The sequence below is a fragment of the Phoenix dactylifera genome, chromosome 11 (genome assembly GCF_051530095.1).
Source record: "Phoenix dactylifera cultivar Ajwa chromosome 11, Ajwa_hap1_PhDact_Kaust_v1.1, whole genome shotgun sequence".
In the NCBI taxonomy this organism is placed as follows: Eukaryota; Viridiplantae; Streptophyta; class Magnoliopsida; order Arecales; family Arecaceae; genus Phoenix; species Phoenix dactylifera.
Genome location: NC_143200.1, coordinates 15,460,930 through 15,477,737, shown reverse-complemented (window position 1 = coordinate 15,477,737; position 16,808 = coordinate 15,460,930). Strand labels below are relative to the sequence as shown.

Here is a 16,808-nt window from a genome sequence, read left to right as displayed (position 1 = left end):
GAGTGACCCCGACCTAACTTGGTTTTTTGTTCGGATCCTAATTTTGGACACAGACCCAATCTGATAAAAGATTAAGTCAGATCCACCATTACAATTTTTTTGACCCAACAGGTCATTCAGCTCCATATATAACCTAGACCTAACTAAAAAAATTCGAGTTCGGATCGGATCTAGTTCGGGTTCAGGTCAAGTCCGGTTCAGGTCAACTCATCCATGCTTTCGAAATTTGTATTTGCACCCTCGTGGGCTATAGCCCGTAGGCCCAAATAATTTTACAGATTCGGATTGAGTCGGGTCGTAGGATTGAAAACTCAAAATTACCCAAATTTCAAATGGGTTGGGTCGGAATTCAGTAAACTCAGATCCGACCCGAAAAATGGAACGGGTCCAATTTTAGATTCCGACCCGGCCCACGGATCCTCCAAAACGGGCGGGTTGGGTCTAAGTGGGTTAGATCGAGTCGGGTCACGGGTCAATCCGACCCATTTACAGCCTTAGTTGCAACTCAAAAAGCTTTAAAATTATGATCACATCAGTCAACTTGAATAGGTGAGATTTGTATTCTGATTGGTCCAAAAATATTTATTTTGCTATTTTATATGTGAATATTGAAACTTTTTTTCTTTTCGTTCCCCAAAGTTTTTGTTATCCGATCTAATTTGGTGATGTCATCATTTATTCTTGAGGGTTTCTTTGTATCTTACTTGTTACACAATTGGAATATTTATTCTGGTTCATAGAAGGTACCTTCTTTTTAATTATTTGGCTTTGTAACCTCTTTCTTTTGGATAACTTGCATATTTTATATCAAAATAGAGTAGATAATGTGCTTCCTATTTTATATCGCAAATTCTAATTAAGCATGAAGTTTCATTAACCTAAACATTAAAAATAACTCAAACATGAATCATATTTTGCTGGTCTTTGTGTCTTCATAACTTCTACAATTCATCAAAGAATATCCATCCCTTGGAAATGAGACCCGTTGCCAACGTGAGCTCATACCGATGGATAGGACGTGTCAAGTCGGGCGTATCCGAAGAGAGCCGCCCGCCTCTCAATTTCCAAAGCTCTACCTCTTCAGAATTGATAAAAAAAAAAACATAGCCGGTTTTGGTGGCATGTTCCAAGTGTCAACATTTCAAGCACACCGTTCGACCTCCATTGTTGTCGTCTTCAAGTGGAATTATAAAATTCCTTTCTTTTCTCTCAAGATTATGGTTGATATTAGACAATAATTATAGTATTTGTTTTTTTTGGTACAATGGCGGCTCACACCCTGTGGGTGTGAATGCAGCCAACAGAGTCAAAAAATAAAAAACTAGCCAGGGACTCCGGCACCGCCCTGCCTGTGGGCCGTCCAAATGAAACTACCAGAATGCTAAGCCGCATAAGAGGCAACCTAGTTAGCGACCCTATTTGCTTCCTTGTAGACGTGCGTGGCCTGGTGGAATACACTCTCCTAGTAGGCTGCAGATCTCGTGGAACAGTGGCCTCTTCTCGATCATGCTCCCCTGACCTCGAACCTACTCAATCATTGTGGTCGAGATTTCCTTAAGGAGAATGCTGTTCGCGCCTAGCACTCGCCTCGTATAGATGATACCTTTCCATGCAGCTCTGAGCTCGGCACCCGCGATAGACGCGTCGAAAATCTGCCATTGCCCTGCCACCACTAGCCTGGCATCGTGGTCTCTAATAACAAAACCCACAGTTCCGCGTGTCCCTCCCTTGCCAATACTGCCATCGAAGTTCACCTTGAAATAGCCAAATGGTGGGGGCACCCAAGAAACAAGCACAGTCTTGAACGTTGTAATAGCAAGATGGGTGCCCCAGGTTTTTCCAACTAACTCAGCAGGCAAAGCAGCATTGATGCCAAGAAACTCCACCGCGTGCATAAGAGCTCTGTCTGCCATCATCCTCGGGTGTGAGCCACCGTCCTTGAAAATGCAGGCATTCTTGTCCAGCCAGCTGCAGTAAGCCAGGTAGGCTGCCCGCGTCCCCGCCTCCTCATCCTCCAAACCACGCATCAAGGACTTCAGGAAGTCCAGAAAGTCCCTAATAGACGCCCACATTTGTCAATTGTTGGGGAAGGCCGAGACATTCCTCCAAATTTGGCTAGCCCGTGGGCACTCGATCAGAGCATGGTAAATGGTCTCCTCCACCTCCGAGCACACTGCACACGCTGATAGGATCTGTACTTTCCTCCTCACTAGCACGCCTCTGGTAGGCAAGCACCCCCACGCCACCTTCCAAAGGAACAATACTATACGGGGGTGGATGCTAAGTCTCCAAATCCAGGCGCCCTCCAGCTGTTGTGCCGGAGTCCTCCCGACCAAGCCATACAAATCCTGGGCTTGAACCTCCGCTTTCTCGGTCAAGATTCATACCCTTCTGTCCGCCATCTCCCCAACCGGGATCGATACCGCCAGAACCCGCTCAGCAAGCTGCTCTCTGAACATCTGCCTAATAAGGGCCTCGTCCCACATCAGTTATAATAAATTTTTTCAATTACTTAGTATTGATTAAAATAATTTTTTTTATGCATGCATTTTTTTTAGTGTGGGGATTGTGCGGGCGTATTAGTCCCACATCAGTTATTCACTAGATAGATCTTGAGTACTCATACAAGATTAAAAAACTCAAATAATACCTTTCGGCTAGCTTTTTTGGATGAGGTCTTAGATTGTTACATTTAATTCTATTGCGTAACTTGAGTTACTTGAGAAGCCTTCAAAGACTCATCTATATGAGATCGTTGTGAGGCCATGATTATAAACTATCATTATTTGAGTATCCTTGAAAGGCCCACCTATATGAGATCGTCATGAGGCCATGATTATAGAAAATCTCATGAAAATCAAGGTCAAATGCATAGCCATCAAGTAGCACTAACCGGCCTCAATCTGACTGTGTTTGCAGTACGATCGGTTGAAGTTTGGATCAAGGACTTAGTTCAAAACTTAAATCTACTACGGTTTTATTAGAGGTGTAAAAGGGGGCTACAAACTTTTAGTCCTATACTGCTTGAGTAATGGAAATGATTGTATTTATAAAGGGTCTCCATCCTTTTTCCCTCGTGAGGCGCCCCATGTGGGACAAAACCGTGAAGGGTGACGGCACCCAAAGAGCCGAAGAAGGCCGAGCGTGACCGAATCCCAAAGCGGAGAATACCATCGCTCTGGCTGAGCTGCTCCAGCACTCTCCATCTGTGAGGTGCCTTTTGGACAAAGCTGTGAGGGGTATCTTCCGTCTTGGAAAGGTAGGGGGCCTCCCTCAAAGCGGACAATACCTCGTGATGGGATGCAACCCCTTTTTCTGCTCTAACAGGTTTCTTTATCTAAAATTGTAGCACTATGAGTACTATAAATTGTCCTAATTTGAATTTATTAATTTTGAAAATTTTGAACCATGCTGAAGATTGTCAGAATTTGAAGCCAAATATTTTTTTAGTTTTTGACGTTTTCTAAAAAATTAATTTAAAAAGTGTCAAAACATTTTTCTTTTCCTTCTCTCAATTTTGACACACGAGGCGTGTTGGTAGAACTTTAGAAGCTTAATATTGGGAAATTGTTGTGCATGACTGTTAGGCGAGTCCTATGGATACCCCTTCTCATGTAGGTAGCTCCAACTTACTTGAACACTTGGTTAGGAGCCTATAAACATTAGGCTGCTATTAAGAGACTTAGGACATGAAGAACAACAACCCCAGGCCTTTGGTTCTTTTTTTCCCAAGAATTATAGTGCCTCTCCAGATCATTCCTTTGTTTATATCTTCTTTACTGTGATAAAAGGGCTGGGTTCCATTTTCAATGTGGATGTGCTCATATTGAGACTGATTGCGGGCATTAGGGCATTATACATTGAGCAACAGAACCTGCAGGCGAGGAGTCTTCAGTGGATTTAAGGCAACATATTAGACGTGCTTTGCCATCATTGTTTTGGATGAATGGCCCGGGTACTTTTTTGTCGTAGGCATTTTTCTATGTCCGAGTGAAGAGCAGCTCTGAGGGTCGATTCGGCTCTCTCAAATTGTTTCTCATTATTAAAAAAAATGTAACAAAGATTGTTTTATAGCAATAGAAATTAATACACAGCTTTATCTAATTAATGATAATATGGAATATGAGAAGAATTTAAATTTCATCATTAATAGAAGTATTCATATGGTAAATAATTTAAAGCCATTAATTTATAACTTGTAATTAATTAATACATAATTTTAGTTAATATATCTGTTTACGGTTTCAATATCCATATTCTTACTCCATATCTATTTAATTAACACATGGCTTTATCTAATTGATGATAATATGGAATGTGAGAAGGATTTAAATCTTGTCATTAATAGGAGTATTCATATGGTAAATAATTTAAAATTATTAGTTTATATCTTATAATTAATTATTACATAATTTTAGTTAATATATTAATTTATTTAATATATAATTTTTATCTTGTTAGCAATAATATGAAATGTGAAAAGGATTTAAATACAGCATCCACATTATAATTAGAAGGCTAGTAGAGGTAAATCCCAAATGTATTAGGTTTATTTGTAAGGTCTAGCTCTCTCATTGCAGCTATATGCACGTAGGACGCACAGCATCAACCCAAGTGTATGCTTCAACCGTGTTTCACCTTATTAAAATAAAATAATAATTAAAAAAAAAAGAAAAAAAAAGAGTGTATCCTTTTTTTTTTTTGTACAAAACGCTCAACGTCATCAGGCTAACAGCGGTAAATCCAAAACCTGACCCAGAAACACGTGGCACCATCAAACTCTCCGAACATGGCATCATGCAAATCCCGTACATCATCACGTGTACCGCATTGGACCGACCGTCATTTGTGGCGGACGGACAGCGGTACCCACCCTTTCCTGTTTAAATCAAAAACATGCCTCCCCAACCAATACCCCGAAAGTCCCAAACCGGTATAAGTCCGTCTCTTCGATGACTTAACAGCGGTTTGGACTTTGCAGGGGAATTCTGAGGTGGCGTAGCAGGGAACCCTTCTCGACGCGCTTCCTGAACCTTCTCCATCCCGAGGCCACGCACTCACGCGCTTGGATCTCGTCACCTCCCAACCGCGACGGGCGACCTCTCGGCCCTCTTCCGATTCAACGGTTGGTGTGGTAGCTTCAAGTTTCTCTCACCGGGTCCGTAACAGGAAGTTCGGAGCGCAGCTCGCTTCATACAAATCACCTACGATTGCTGGCCTCCACCGTCTTCTCGGGCTTCGCTTCGTATTCCCGATTCCCATTCTCAGGTATGGTCTCAGGTCTCAAAAAGATCGGAAGAACGGTAAATGATCTCTAGTTTGAATTCATAGGACTCTCGATCTGAGCTTCTCAAACCGTTGAATTGGATCATCTTTTCGTGGTTTTCTTGATTTCTATGCATGCCCTTGTTAGTCGATCAAGTTGTTCTGAGAGAGAAAGAATACCTTATTTTTGTGCAATTTTGTAAATGTTGTTTGCTTAGTTAGATCCAGTCTTTCTTAGTAGATTTCTTACTTCGTCAGTAGACTATATCAGCTCGCTAGTTTTGTGAGCGAAGGGGTAGCTTTCTGTCAATTTTCTGGAAATATTTGCTTCGAAGCTGACTTCTTTCGAGTGTGCTGTCAAAATGTGGTGCGATGATCTATTGATATATATATGCCAATCTTGATTGCATTGGCTGGATCATTAAAGAAATCTGTTGATTGGAAAGATTTTTTCGATTTCTGATGTATCTTGATCTATTGACGCTCTTTGTCTTGATTGCATGACTGGATCATTAAAGAGATCTGTTGATTGTACTCTTTATATAAAAATGGATTTAGGTGTGTATGAGCATTCGAGTTGAGTAGTCTCAGATCCTTGTTCTTTCTACGAACTTTTGATTGCTGTTACTTGGGTAATTTTGGGAGAAAAGCTTTTTTTTCCTTAAAATCATGTTTCTGTATTTTTCTGTTAGTCCATAGCCTTAATCTGCTAATTTAACACTCTTTTTTTCTATCTACATTGTGCTTATGAGCAATTTTTCCTTTTTTAAGTTGGTTAGGAAGGAAATAAATTTACTAACTGAAGTTTTGCTTTAGATGCTAAGTCATAGCTGATATTTGTTTTTCAGTTCTAAAACTTTGGAACATTATATCTTGTTATTAGCATAACACCTTTAGTTGGTATTCTTAGGCATGGCATCCTCTGATAAGCCAGAAGTAGTCGAACGAGAGGTGAAAGACAAAGAACATAAGGAAGAAGATAAGCATGAAGAAAAGGGAGGCTTCATTGAGAAGGTTAAGGATTTTATCCATGATATTGGTGAGAAGATTGAGGGAGCAATAGGATTTGGAAAGCCTACTGCAGATGTTGCTGGAGTTCATATTCCCAGCATCAATCTGGAGAAGGCAGAAATTGTCGTTGATGTGCTGATTACAAACCCCAATCCCGTTCCGATCCCTCTGATAGACATAGATTACTTAATTGAAAGCGATGGAAGGAAACTTGTATCTGGATTGATCCCTGATGCTGGAACGATCCATGCTCATGGTTCAGAGACTGTCAAGATACCAGTGACATTAATATATGATGATATCAAAAACACTTATGATGATATCAAGCCGGGAAGCATCATTCCATACAGGATCAAGGTTGATCTCATCGTCGATGTTCCGATTTTTGGAAGGCTTACCCTGCCTTTGGAGAAGAAGGGTGAGATTCCTGTGCCTTACAAGCCAGATGTTGATCTTGAAAAGATACACTTTAATAAGTTCTCTTTTGAAGAAACAACGGCCACCCTCCATCTGAAGCTTGAGAATAAGAATGACTTTGACCTGGGACTCAATGCATTAGATTATGAAATTTGGCTCTCTGATGTGAGCATTGGAGCTGCAGAGCTCACAAAATCTATAAAGCTGGAGAAAAATGGAATTACTAAGATGGAGATTCCAATCACTTTCAGGCCGAAGGACTTTGGTTCTGCTCTTTGGGACATGATAAGAGGACGAGGTACTGGTTATTCTCTAAAAGGAAATATTGATGTGGACACACCATTTGGACGAATGAAGCTGCCTATTAGCAAAGAAGGTGGGACCACCCGCCTCAAGAAACAGGATGATGATGATGACGATGATGATGAGGTATGCTAACTCATTCACTTTATGATGAGTTATATTTCTCCAATCATGTTCCCTTTTGCATACAAAAATATTTTGTAACATATGAATCTTGCTTAAAAATTTAACGTGTTATTTGTGACTTGCCTGTTGCTCCTTAATGTGGTAGCCTGTGCAGTGCCAGATGAGAAGGGGCAATATGGGAAGTCACACATCAGTCTTTTTTGTCTGGGTTATCTTTTAAGACCGCGTATTATGTTAGCTTTTATGGATAACATGCATTAGTGAAGAAATTATATAGGATTAATTGTTGTATTTGTTGGCTGACATTTTTGTAATGGAATACATTAAGTTATATACAATTATGATTGTCTTTTCAAACCTATGCAATTTAGAAATTGACTGTATTTCACTTTGCCAAGCTGGGTGTAACCAACATGTGCTTCATGCTCCCATCAAAGGTTTATTAAAAAATTGTTGTTTTGTCACCATTCAACATCCATATATATAGGCAATTTTTGATAGCTGAGGGGGCTTATTTTCAGCTCTGTGGAATTCTAGAGACAAGAAATGTTTACCACAATTATGTCGTTGTTAACAACAATCTATGATGCTAAATGGTGAAGAACAAGGTGGTATCAGTCACCAAGATGCCTTTAAGGTTTCTGTACATCGACTATCCACTCAACATTCTATTCGCTGGCTTTGTTTGGTTTGAATTTCATAATTTAACTGCTCTAGTTAAGAGGACTTAATTTTATATTTAACACAATCCATTCTAAAGCCTAACTGTCATAGATTGAACTAAAATGCAAGTTTATTTGAGTATTTGCATATGCTTACATGCATACACACATACATACGTACGTGCATACATACATTATGATCACCAGGATGCCTCTGTTTGAAGATTCTAAATTTTGATTATTCACTCCTATTGGTCGACTTTCTTTTGGTTTGAATTTCATAATTTTGCTGCTCAAGAGGACTTAATTTTTCCTTTAATATAATGTGTGTGTGTGTGCAACTCCTACAGCTCCTTTAATATATTCATTTCTTGTTTTATCTCTTCTAGATTTACCATGCATCCATCTAAACATTCTCATTTTTGCTATACTCTACTTGTTTTTTTTTTGTTGACTCTTCCAGATCATCTTTAGCTACCCTCTTCATACAATTGACCATTTGGTCCCACATTTTATTTGATTTTTGTTCTTAAATTCTAATTTCCCTCCTTTCGTGAATAATCCCTCAAAGATATGGCATTTCCCTTTTTAAATTCCACCATCTTATCTCTTGATATTTCTTAATTTTTTCCTTTTTTTTATGCACTTAATGTATAACTCTAAAACTAGTTAAACTCTCTCATAGGGTGAGAGAGAGCAACATATTATGATAGTACAACCATGTGATCCAATAGTGGATACTTTTAGATTGCATTAGATATTTTTAGGCTGCATTTGATATTGCTGAATTTAAAAATCAAAAATACATGAGACAGGAACTAGACAACTTACTCTTCTTCTCCAAACGAATCAACTGATTTTGTTGATTGATTCTTTCTGGCCTATAAAATTGGTAAGCATGACATCAGGAATCTATTAGATAAATTTTATATTGAAAATATAGAAAGCATTTCTACACTTATATGTTGGACTTGTTTGGTTTGTGGGAAGAATTTTTTTTCATTAGTATATTTTTTCTAGGAAGATGATTGCTGGGAATACGATGCATGGAAAAATGGTTTTGGCATGTTTGGTTGACTAGAAAAAAGTGGTATATTCCAAAGTGGCTTATATTTGATTGAGCATCTATTTTTTTTGGAACAGTTGTGTGAAATACCTATTATACCCTTATCTATAGATTTTGATGGCTTAAGAGTAGTTTGTAAAAAAAGGACCTCAATTTTTAATCGGTGGGAAAGTATCTTTCCTAGTTTCCTCATGGGTTTTTCTTTTCCATGAAATATAAAAATTTTATTCCTATGAGATTGCTACTTTTCCGTCTCTCTTCTTTCAAAACTCCAACCAAACAAGCGGTATTTTTTAGTTTTTTCATTGACCATACTTTCCCCCCTTCTTTTTCCGCGAACCAAATGAGTCCGTTGATCTTTCTCTTGAAAAGTAGTCTATTTGTGATAAATTTGATTCACTGTAAGGTTCTTAAATGCTCCTCTCTCTTCCTAAAATGTGTTAGATCATAAGTTGTTGCAAACTCAAGAATTGAATATCCTATTAAATTTCTATCCCCAAACCAAATCCTCCACATACTCTCTCATATCCCATATCACTCTTCGTCATTTGTCCATTTAAGCCATCACATACAAGTGTCTCATCTTTTGTCCTTCAGGAATATCTTGTATCAATCTATCAATTTCTTTTCAAAATTATTTCTTAATCCTCTTTCTCTAGTACTTGTGGTGTATAAGTACATTAATAATCTCGTCATCTAAAACTAATTTAATAGCTATTAATCTATCACTTACTTTTTTGACATCAACAATTTTATCTTTTTTTTTTCCTTATTCGCAACTATTTCTGCAGCAATTCTATTATTTTCTTTACCTATATATAATAGTTTATAACCATCTCCTATATCCTTAAATTTACTACATTTCTTTAATTTCTTGTAAGCAAGCAATATTGATTTTTCTACGTGTCATTGTATCTACTAGTTCTTAACTCTATCTATTCAACGTTCCAGCATTCCAAAAAGAAAATATAACTCTTTTCCTCAATATAGTATCCTTTACATGATGTAATTTCTCATCTCCTTCCTACTCTGATTGGCTGCTGTTTTACTAGATTACTACTAAAAGAGTCTCTAATCCTGAGTAACCCTTGCACATTTGTAACCTACTCATTTAAAACTAATTTAAGAGCTACTAATATGTTGCTTACTATTTTTACATCTACAAATTTATCTTCCCATCAAGCTACTATTCTCACAGCTTTTCTATTATCTTTTACCTGGTCTACATACAATAGTTTATAACTAACCTCTCTATCCTTGAGTTTACTACCTTTCCATTTAATTTGTTGTAAGCAAGAAATATTAATTTTTCTACATATTGTTGTGTCTGCTAGTTCTCTACTCTTTGGGATCAAAGTTCCAAAATTTCAAGTAGCAAATCTAATTTTCTTCTTGTGTACAGTTACCTTCTTTACATGATATGATTTCTCTTGTCTCTTTAGTAATTCGATTGACTGCCATTCTAGTTTATTAATGCTAGAGACTCTCTGATCCTAAATGCTCTGCTCATTTATCACTACAATTGAGATAAGTTAAAGCAGGTCGCTTAGTGGAAACACCTAACAAACCCTTGCTCACTTGTCTCTCCAACCAGATCACGTTGTAGTGGGTCTTTTATTGACAATGGCCTAAACAATCGTTATTCATTTGTGTCTACAACCAAGTTACAACTCATTTGTGTCTACAACCAGGTTACGTTGTAACTGGTCGCTTATGAACAATGACCTAGCCAATCCTTGCCCACTTCCTGCCACAAACAGGTCAGGTTGTGGCGTGCTGCATGGAACATGGGATGCCCTAACATTTATGTGTATCAGATTAGGATCAATTTCATAGTTTGATATATATTTACAATCGGTAGTCAATTTGCCGTCAACTCTCCCACCTTTTTCATGTTGGGACTGGCCATGGCGGAGTTAACAAGAAGTGGGTTTTATTGATAGTTATTGTAAAATGACATGCGACAAGGAACGATGAGAAGACAATATCAATGTTGGTGAATTTAGGGATATTTATAGGGGCATATTCTCTTTTATATTGAAATGAAGTAATTTCAAATATCGATACTTTGTTAATATTTTGAGATACCTGTCATTGGATGCTGATTGAAAGAGGGAACAATATTGGATTAACCGCATTAGAATGAGATGCTTAGAAGAGTTTAGAAATTGTTACATTGTTAAAATCTGTTAATTCTTGGCTTTCTAATATGATAAGAACAAATTCATTTGCATAAGGTGAAAGATGCTTTGGGGTATTAAGTCCAAGAAAAAAGGGAGTCTGTTCATTTTCAAATTCAAGCAACGGCGTTAATGCAAGTTTTTGAACAATACAGTCTACTAGGCACTGGAAATATGCCGAGAAATTCTTGATGCATTTATGTTATTGATATTCAATTAGTCATGTGAATCTTTTGAAAAAAGACGTGTTACAGCTCTGAGTATACGTTAGAGATCATGGATGATGCCAGAGCATTTGATTGTTGTAAAAATTGTTTGATGCAACAAAATGAAGAAAAAGGGTGAAGTTCCTTCAAAGCTTGCATAGTTGGGAAGTTCGGATTTCATATGATGAAACTGTACTCAATTTTACCATAGGAGGATCGGAGTTATCATCTGTTAAAACCCTAGCTAGAAATGGTTCGGGTAAGCTTGGATGACTTTGAGGTTCATGTTATAATTATCTGTTGTTTATATTCATGATGCCTTATCATACCATAAAAACAAGCTAAATCTAACTAGATTTCTAAGTGCATCACTTTGGTTGTTTGGTCGAGGCATGCTACATCAGTTTTCATTTGAGTCCTTTTCATAAATTTTGTCTCAACATTTTCATTAGCCAGTATATCACACCAAGAAAATTTTCCACCAAGTTCATTATTTATTATGCGGAGCATAATTACTAAATTATGTTAATATGATTTAGAAGCAGAACTAATTTTTGTAATATGCTTTATCTAATGAAAGGTAGCTCTTAAAACAAGACATTGGTTCCAGAGTTTAAAATTCAACTTAATAACTAGTTTTATGATGTCAGCTCTTGTTAACTCGATATCTTCTTATAATGCTTCATCTAACGTAGTGACAAAGCCGCTGATGTTCCTAAAGATGTTGATTCAACAGGTCCGGGCTAGAAATTGCTCTGATATCTGACCACTGCATTCCCTTACTGAATTATGAAAAATTCGTCTATCAATATGACTTTTAACTTACTTTCTTTTCTTTATAGATTTCTGATTTCTGCTTTCAACTTTAGGAATTATAAACACTCATGGAAATTGACAAGCTCACAATATATTATGTAGAAAATCTCTAGTTCTTTGCAAAATTTGTTGCCGTATGGATTTCTTCTGGTTGAATTAGCTTTGCTTATTTGTCCTTAATAATTTGTCGAATATTTATTCAGGATTAAGGAGCTGTTCTGCTAGCTTTTGCATATGCAATGAATCAGATGTCTTAGTACAGAGCCGTATAGACTAGGCTCTGGGTGATGCTTGCACATGATCCCATGTTTCATCTAAATAATTCGGATGGCTTATTGGTGCAGTTTGTTAATGTAAACCATAGACATGTCTTTGTTAGTTTTGAAACTTTGGCCTCCTTGTTGGAGCAATATCTGGGACCTATTTTTGTTGATCTGACGGCGTTTTTTTCATCTGTGGTTGTGCTTCTGTTCTACATATATTTGTATGAGGAAAGATTGGTGGTTCGTCATGAGCCACCTCTGGCACCTTTCCAATGAAGGGGTTCCAACTGATGTTTGGTTGAAGAAAATTTGAGTCCTCTTTCATCAACCATGGCCTGTCAGGTACCCTGAAAAGATGGTTGGTTATCATATCAACTGGACTTAATGATGAAGCCCTTAATTTGGTTAAGAAGTGATTTGCATCGCATTGAGGAGATCATAAATCCGGTCGGTTAAGATTTACACAATGGATCAAACTACGCTATAGCTCTGCTGTTGCACTCTGGTTGTTGGATGAGGTTTCATTAAAGTGTTTGACCTGGGTCCAACTTCTTAGGTCATTTGATTGGTGGAAGCAAAAGATAAAAAAAAAAAATAAAGAAGGAAGAAACGGAGAAAGGGAAGGGAAGCGCGGTGGAGCATGAGCCCCGCTTCCCATTTATTATATGAACACTGGCACAGCTCTTGCGTGTGATTAGACTCATTTTAGGTGATCAAAGGATGCTCTAATTATTCTATTGTTTAAATATTGTACTCCTCTCAGCACCTGGTAGAGCTACTCGTGCTGGGAACTATGAGCTGTTCTGTGAACAAGTCTGGGAACAAAACCAAGTGACAAGGAGGATGGTTGGTAAAGCTTTTAAACTTCCCGGTTCACCTGGAATCATAATCCTTTTGATGCCCGTCCTAATCTCGGAAGGCCAATAGCCTTCAGCGTTCTTACGAAGGCCTCCTGGGCTTTATAAAACCTAGGGGTGATGGGCTCGGTATGTACCAGATCACCTTGCAACTGTATGGGCCATGGCATGAATCAGGCCCACTCCTAGTTCCACGCAAGTCACAATTTCACAAGCAGGTTATGGAATCTCCACAATCGTGCTTTTACTTTTGTATTTCTCGATCAGAGGAATCCGTCCCAGTGAAGAGATAAATCGGACCATCTCACCTCACTTAGGCCGGAACACAAGCTCCCAGGTAAGCCGAACCGGATCCTGCGGACCAGGGACTTTTAAATGGGGCTGAATGAGGTGGGACAACATTTAGGGTGTGCGGATCTCACAGGTCATTCTTTTTAATGTTTTGGTTTTTGGCTTGAAAGGAAAAATACATTCTATGAAATGCAAAAGGAGTTCCTTTCCATTGGTGGGAAAACAAATTCAGCTGAGGTGATGCTTACTATCTTATGCCGTTTCGTTTGGTATGATGGGTCTCCAGAGCTTTTTACAGAATCAATAGGATCTGAATCTAAAAAGGGCTTTAGAAGAAAGCTCTAGTTAATATTACAAAGGTTTAACATTGACGTTTTTTTTTACTACGACGGATGACTCATACACTTCTGGTATGGATGTATTTAAAAAAGTTAAAAAAATAGCAAGTCTTGGAATGCTTAGGCAACTTCCTCTTTCCAACCCACTGGGCCTTTCTGAGTGATTGGCCATATACGAGGCCATTCAATTTGCAGCTCCATTAGACTCTATCAACATGCTCAGCTTGGAAGGCAATGTCGCCACTAACTATAGCCCAAATGTCTCGAAGCATAGGGTGACACCCACCTATACTACCAGTGCCCTGCTGGATCCAGCCAATCACTGTAGTCGAGTCTCCCTCAAGTAGAATTGCTCTAGCCTGCATAACACACCGAGCATGTTCTAGACCAGTCCACGCTGCCCTCAGCTCCGCCCTCGAAATAGAGGTGTCGAAGATCTGACATCCATCAACAACAACTACCTTGGAGTTCGGACATCTGATTACGAACCCTAAACCACCCCTCCTGCCACCGTCTAGCATGCATCCATCGAAATTAACCTTAAGGAAACTCGAGGGTGGAGGTTCTCGGGTGAAGATCGCTGTCCGTGGCACTACAAGAGTAGTTAATCTCCGCCACCTATTCCTTGTATGATTTTTCGCCATTGATCTTGGTCATTTATAATTATTCCAATGATTAGATTTGGCTCCGTAGGGGAGCGATCGTGTAGGCAAGAAGGTGTTGAGTAGGACACTTTACCTAATGAGTTTATAGATTGAGAAGTGAATGTATCTGCTGTACTTGAGTCTGAGACTACTAGTAGAGATAAGAATCCCTCAACATAGTCGTCCTGTATAATTGTGGAAATTTATACGATATTTTGATGATTTGATGTTGCATGGATTATAATGTTACTTAGTCTAGCTCTATATGGAACTTATTAATTGGTGCATAATCATAGTAATTATGTAGCTATAAATCATTTAGAAAAATCATAACTTTCGCATAATTGTATAAAGGGGAATTGGGCAACATCTGGACTGGTCAGTCAAGCAAGAAACATGGTGTATATGTTGTGTCAGCCTTAGGCTGAGTTACAGAATTGTGTTTAGCCTACTATGGGTTGGAGTGTGGCTGCACTTAATCATAGTTGTGGCAAAATTACATTGAATTTTACATAATTGTAAGAAAGGAAAGAGGAGGGGGGATTTGAACTAGTCGACCATGTGTGAAACAGGGTGTGTCAGTCGTGGGTTGAGATACAATATTGTGATTCCCAACCATGGATAGAAGCATAGTATGTGTTTGGCCTGCCGTAGGCTGGAGCATGGTTATGATGAGTCCAATACTAAAATCAAATCAAGATAATAAATTATTTAATTGGATTTTGCATAACTATGAGATCAAGAAAAAGAGGGGCATCTAGACTAGCCAACACATGTGAAAATTAGTATATGTGATTTTAGTAGTGGGCTAAGATGTGATATTGTGGTTGCTGGTCATAGGTGGAAACATGGTGTATGTGTATTTGGCTTGCCATAGGCTGTAGTATGGACGAGACTAGTCCAGTGCTGGAATGATAATATTGTTAGAATCCAAATTGTGCTAACCAATTAATGGCAAGTAATCTCACTGAATTACTATTGAATAGAATTGCTGATTGGGTGATATATGATGCGTTTAACAGAACTGTGGTGATATATGACATACATCTCGAGGCTCCAATTATGATGATATGTATGTGATTAAGTTTCTATATGGTTAAAACTCGAATTGTATGCTGGCATGGCTTATATGTGTGTTTTATAAATATATAACTAGATTGTTGATGCATGAATCTTACTATTTTCCTATCAGTTATATATTGCTAAAAGTTGTTTTCATATTCATACTAGTATGCACCCGTTGAGGATTTTTACTGGGTTATAAAGCTCACACGACTTTTTTTTTTTTTCTTTTTAGAGTCACAGGATACTTGGTGTTTGGCTACGATTTGGGATTATTGGTGAGTGAATGAATAGTTAGAGTATCACTAATATCAGTCAAATTGCTGAATTGGTAACTAAATAATTTTGTTCTCGTTGATGACGGAACTATTTTGATATAAATTGAGATCATTGTTATTCGGCGATGAAAAGGTTATATTGAATTTACAAGCTTTGCATGCTTTCTTGGGTCTTGCTTTAGAACATATGCGACTGTGTCATGTGGTCAACCTGGATGATGGTTTTGGGGCGTGATACCAGATTTCATGATCTCAAAGCTGAAGAAGGTGAGCATTTGCTGGGGATAGAAGGAGGTAGGCGTTGGCTGTTGGAGATGGCAGGGCTAAGGACAACACGTAGCTCCATAATATTACATCCTCGCATGACTAACATGAGCCCAGTCTCGCAGCCATTATTAGGGGCTAATGAAGCACTTTTTATGGCCCTCCATGGCATGGTCCTCCATGGTGCTAATGTCATAGCATTGGGAGATGAGGCAAAGGACAAGACTGACATCTACACGCAAACCTTCAGCTTGAGCTATCTGAACAGGACGACAAAGTTAGAAGTAAGAGTTTCTTGAAAATTTTATTTACTTTGTCAGAGAAAGTTCAGAAGAGCTTTAAATTACGGAAAATATTATTTCCTAAATGTCATTGCTTTAAATTACCCAAAAAAATTATTTGAAGAAACTCAAGTTCAACGAGTCTGCATTTGTTCGTGACATAGAGACAACTGATAATACCTTTAAACATATACATGCATGATTGTATATGTTTACATGATACTACAAGTCTAAAATCAATGATAACCTTACAAAATGGAAATGCACACCACAATTATCATCTACAGTGTCTATGCTACCTAGAAAACAAAAATGATGTATTTTGCAGATCCCTTATTAGTCAAAGTGTATACAAAATGGGTGGGTCTAATTGTACAACAATACAATGTTTTAGTGCCAATTTCAGTCTCCATATCGGTACTCAACCAGTCAACCGGTACAACATCCACATGCAAATTTTTCGATACTGAAGCTTGGT

General features: G+C 38.2%; 1 protein-coding gene across 5 annotated transcripts; it reads left to right on the top strand.

Moving 5' to 3' along the window:
• Positions 1-5,064: 5,064 nt before the first annotated feature.
• LOC103723663 (uncharacterized) lies at positions 5,065-16,468 on the top strand. 5 transcript variants are annotated; one of them, XM_088706889.2, is made up of 5 exons: positions 5,110-5,268; positions 6,176-7,122; positions 15,743-15,785; positions 16,027-16,052; positions 16,175-16,468. In XM_088706889.2, the coding sequence occupies exons 2-5, from the start codon at positions 6,178-6,180 to the stop codon at positions 16,346-16,348; spliced, it is 1,188 nt and encodes a 395-aa protein (XP_088563015.1). In that variant the 5' UTR covers positions 5,110-5,268; positions 6,176-6,177; the 3' UTR covers positions 16,349-16,468. The 5 variants fall into 5 exon arrangements, with proteins under 5 accessions (XP_008812863.2, XP_088563015.1, XP_088563017.1 ...); XM_088706890.1 differs by lacking the exon at positions 5,110-5,268 and adding an exon at positions 5,279-5,303; XM_088706891.2 differs by lacking the exon at positions 16,175-16,468 and having other exon boundaries at positions 15,968-16,035.
• Positions 16,469-16,808: the final 340 nt, after the last annotated feature.

Bases quoted from the DNA above. Each gene is read 5' to 3' on its own strand.
- LOC103723663 (XM_088706889.2), top strand. From the start codon at position 6,178: ATGGCATCCTCTGATAAGCCAGAAGTAGTCGAACGAGAGGTGAAAGAC. The intron at 15,786-16,026 runs GTGAGTGAATGA...GCGTGATACCAG, and splicing joins GCTACGATTTGGGATTATTG to ATTTCATGATCTCAAAGCTG. The intron at 16,053-16,174 runs GTGAGCATTTGC...CCAGTCTCGCAG, and splicing joins TGATCTCAAAGCTGAAGAAG to CCATTATTAGGGGCTAATGA.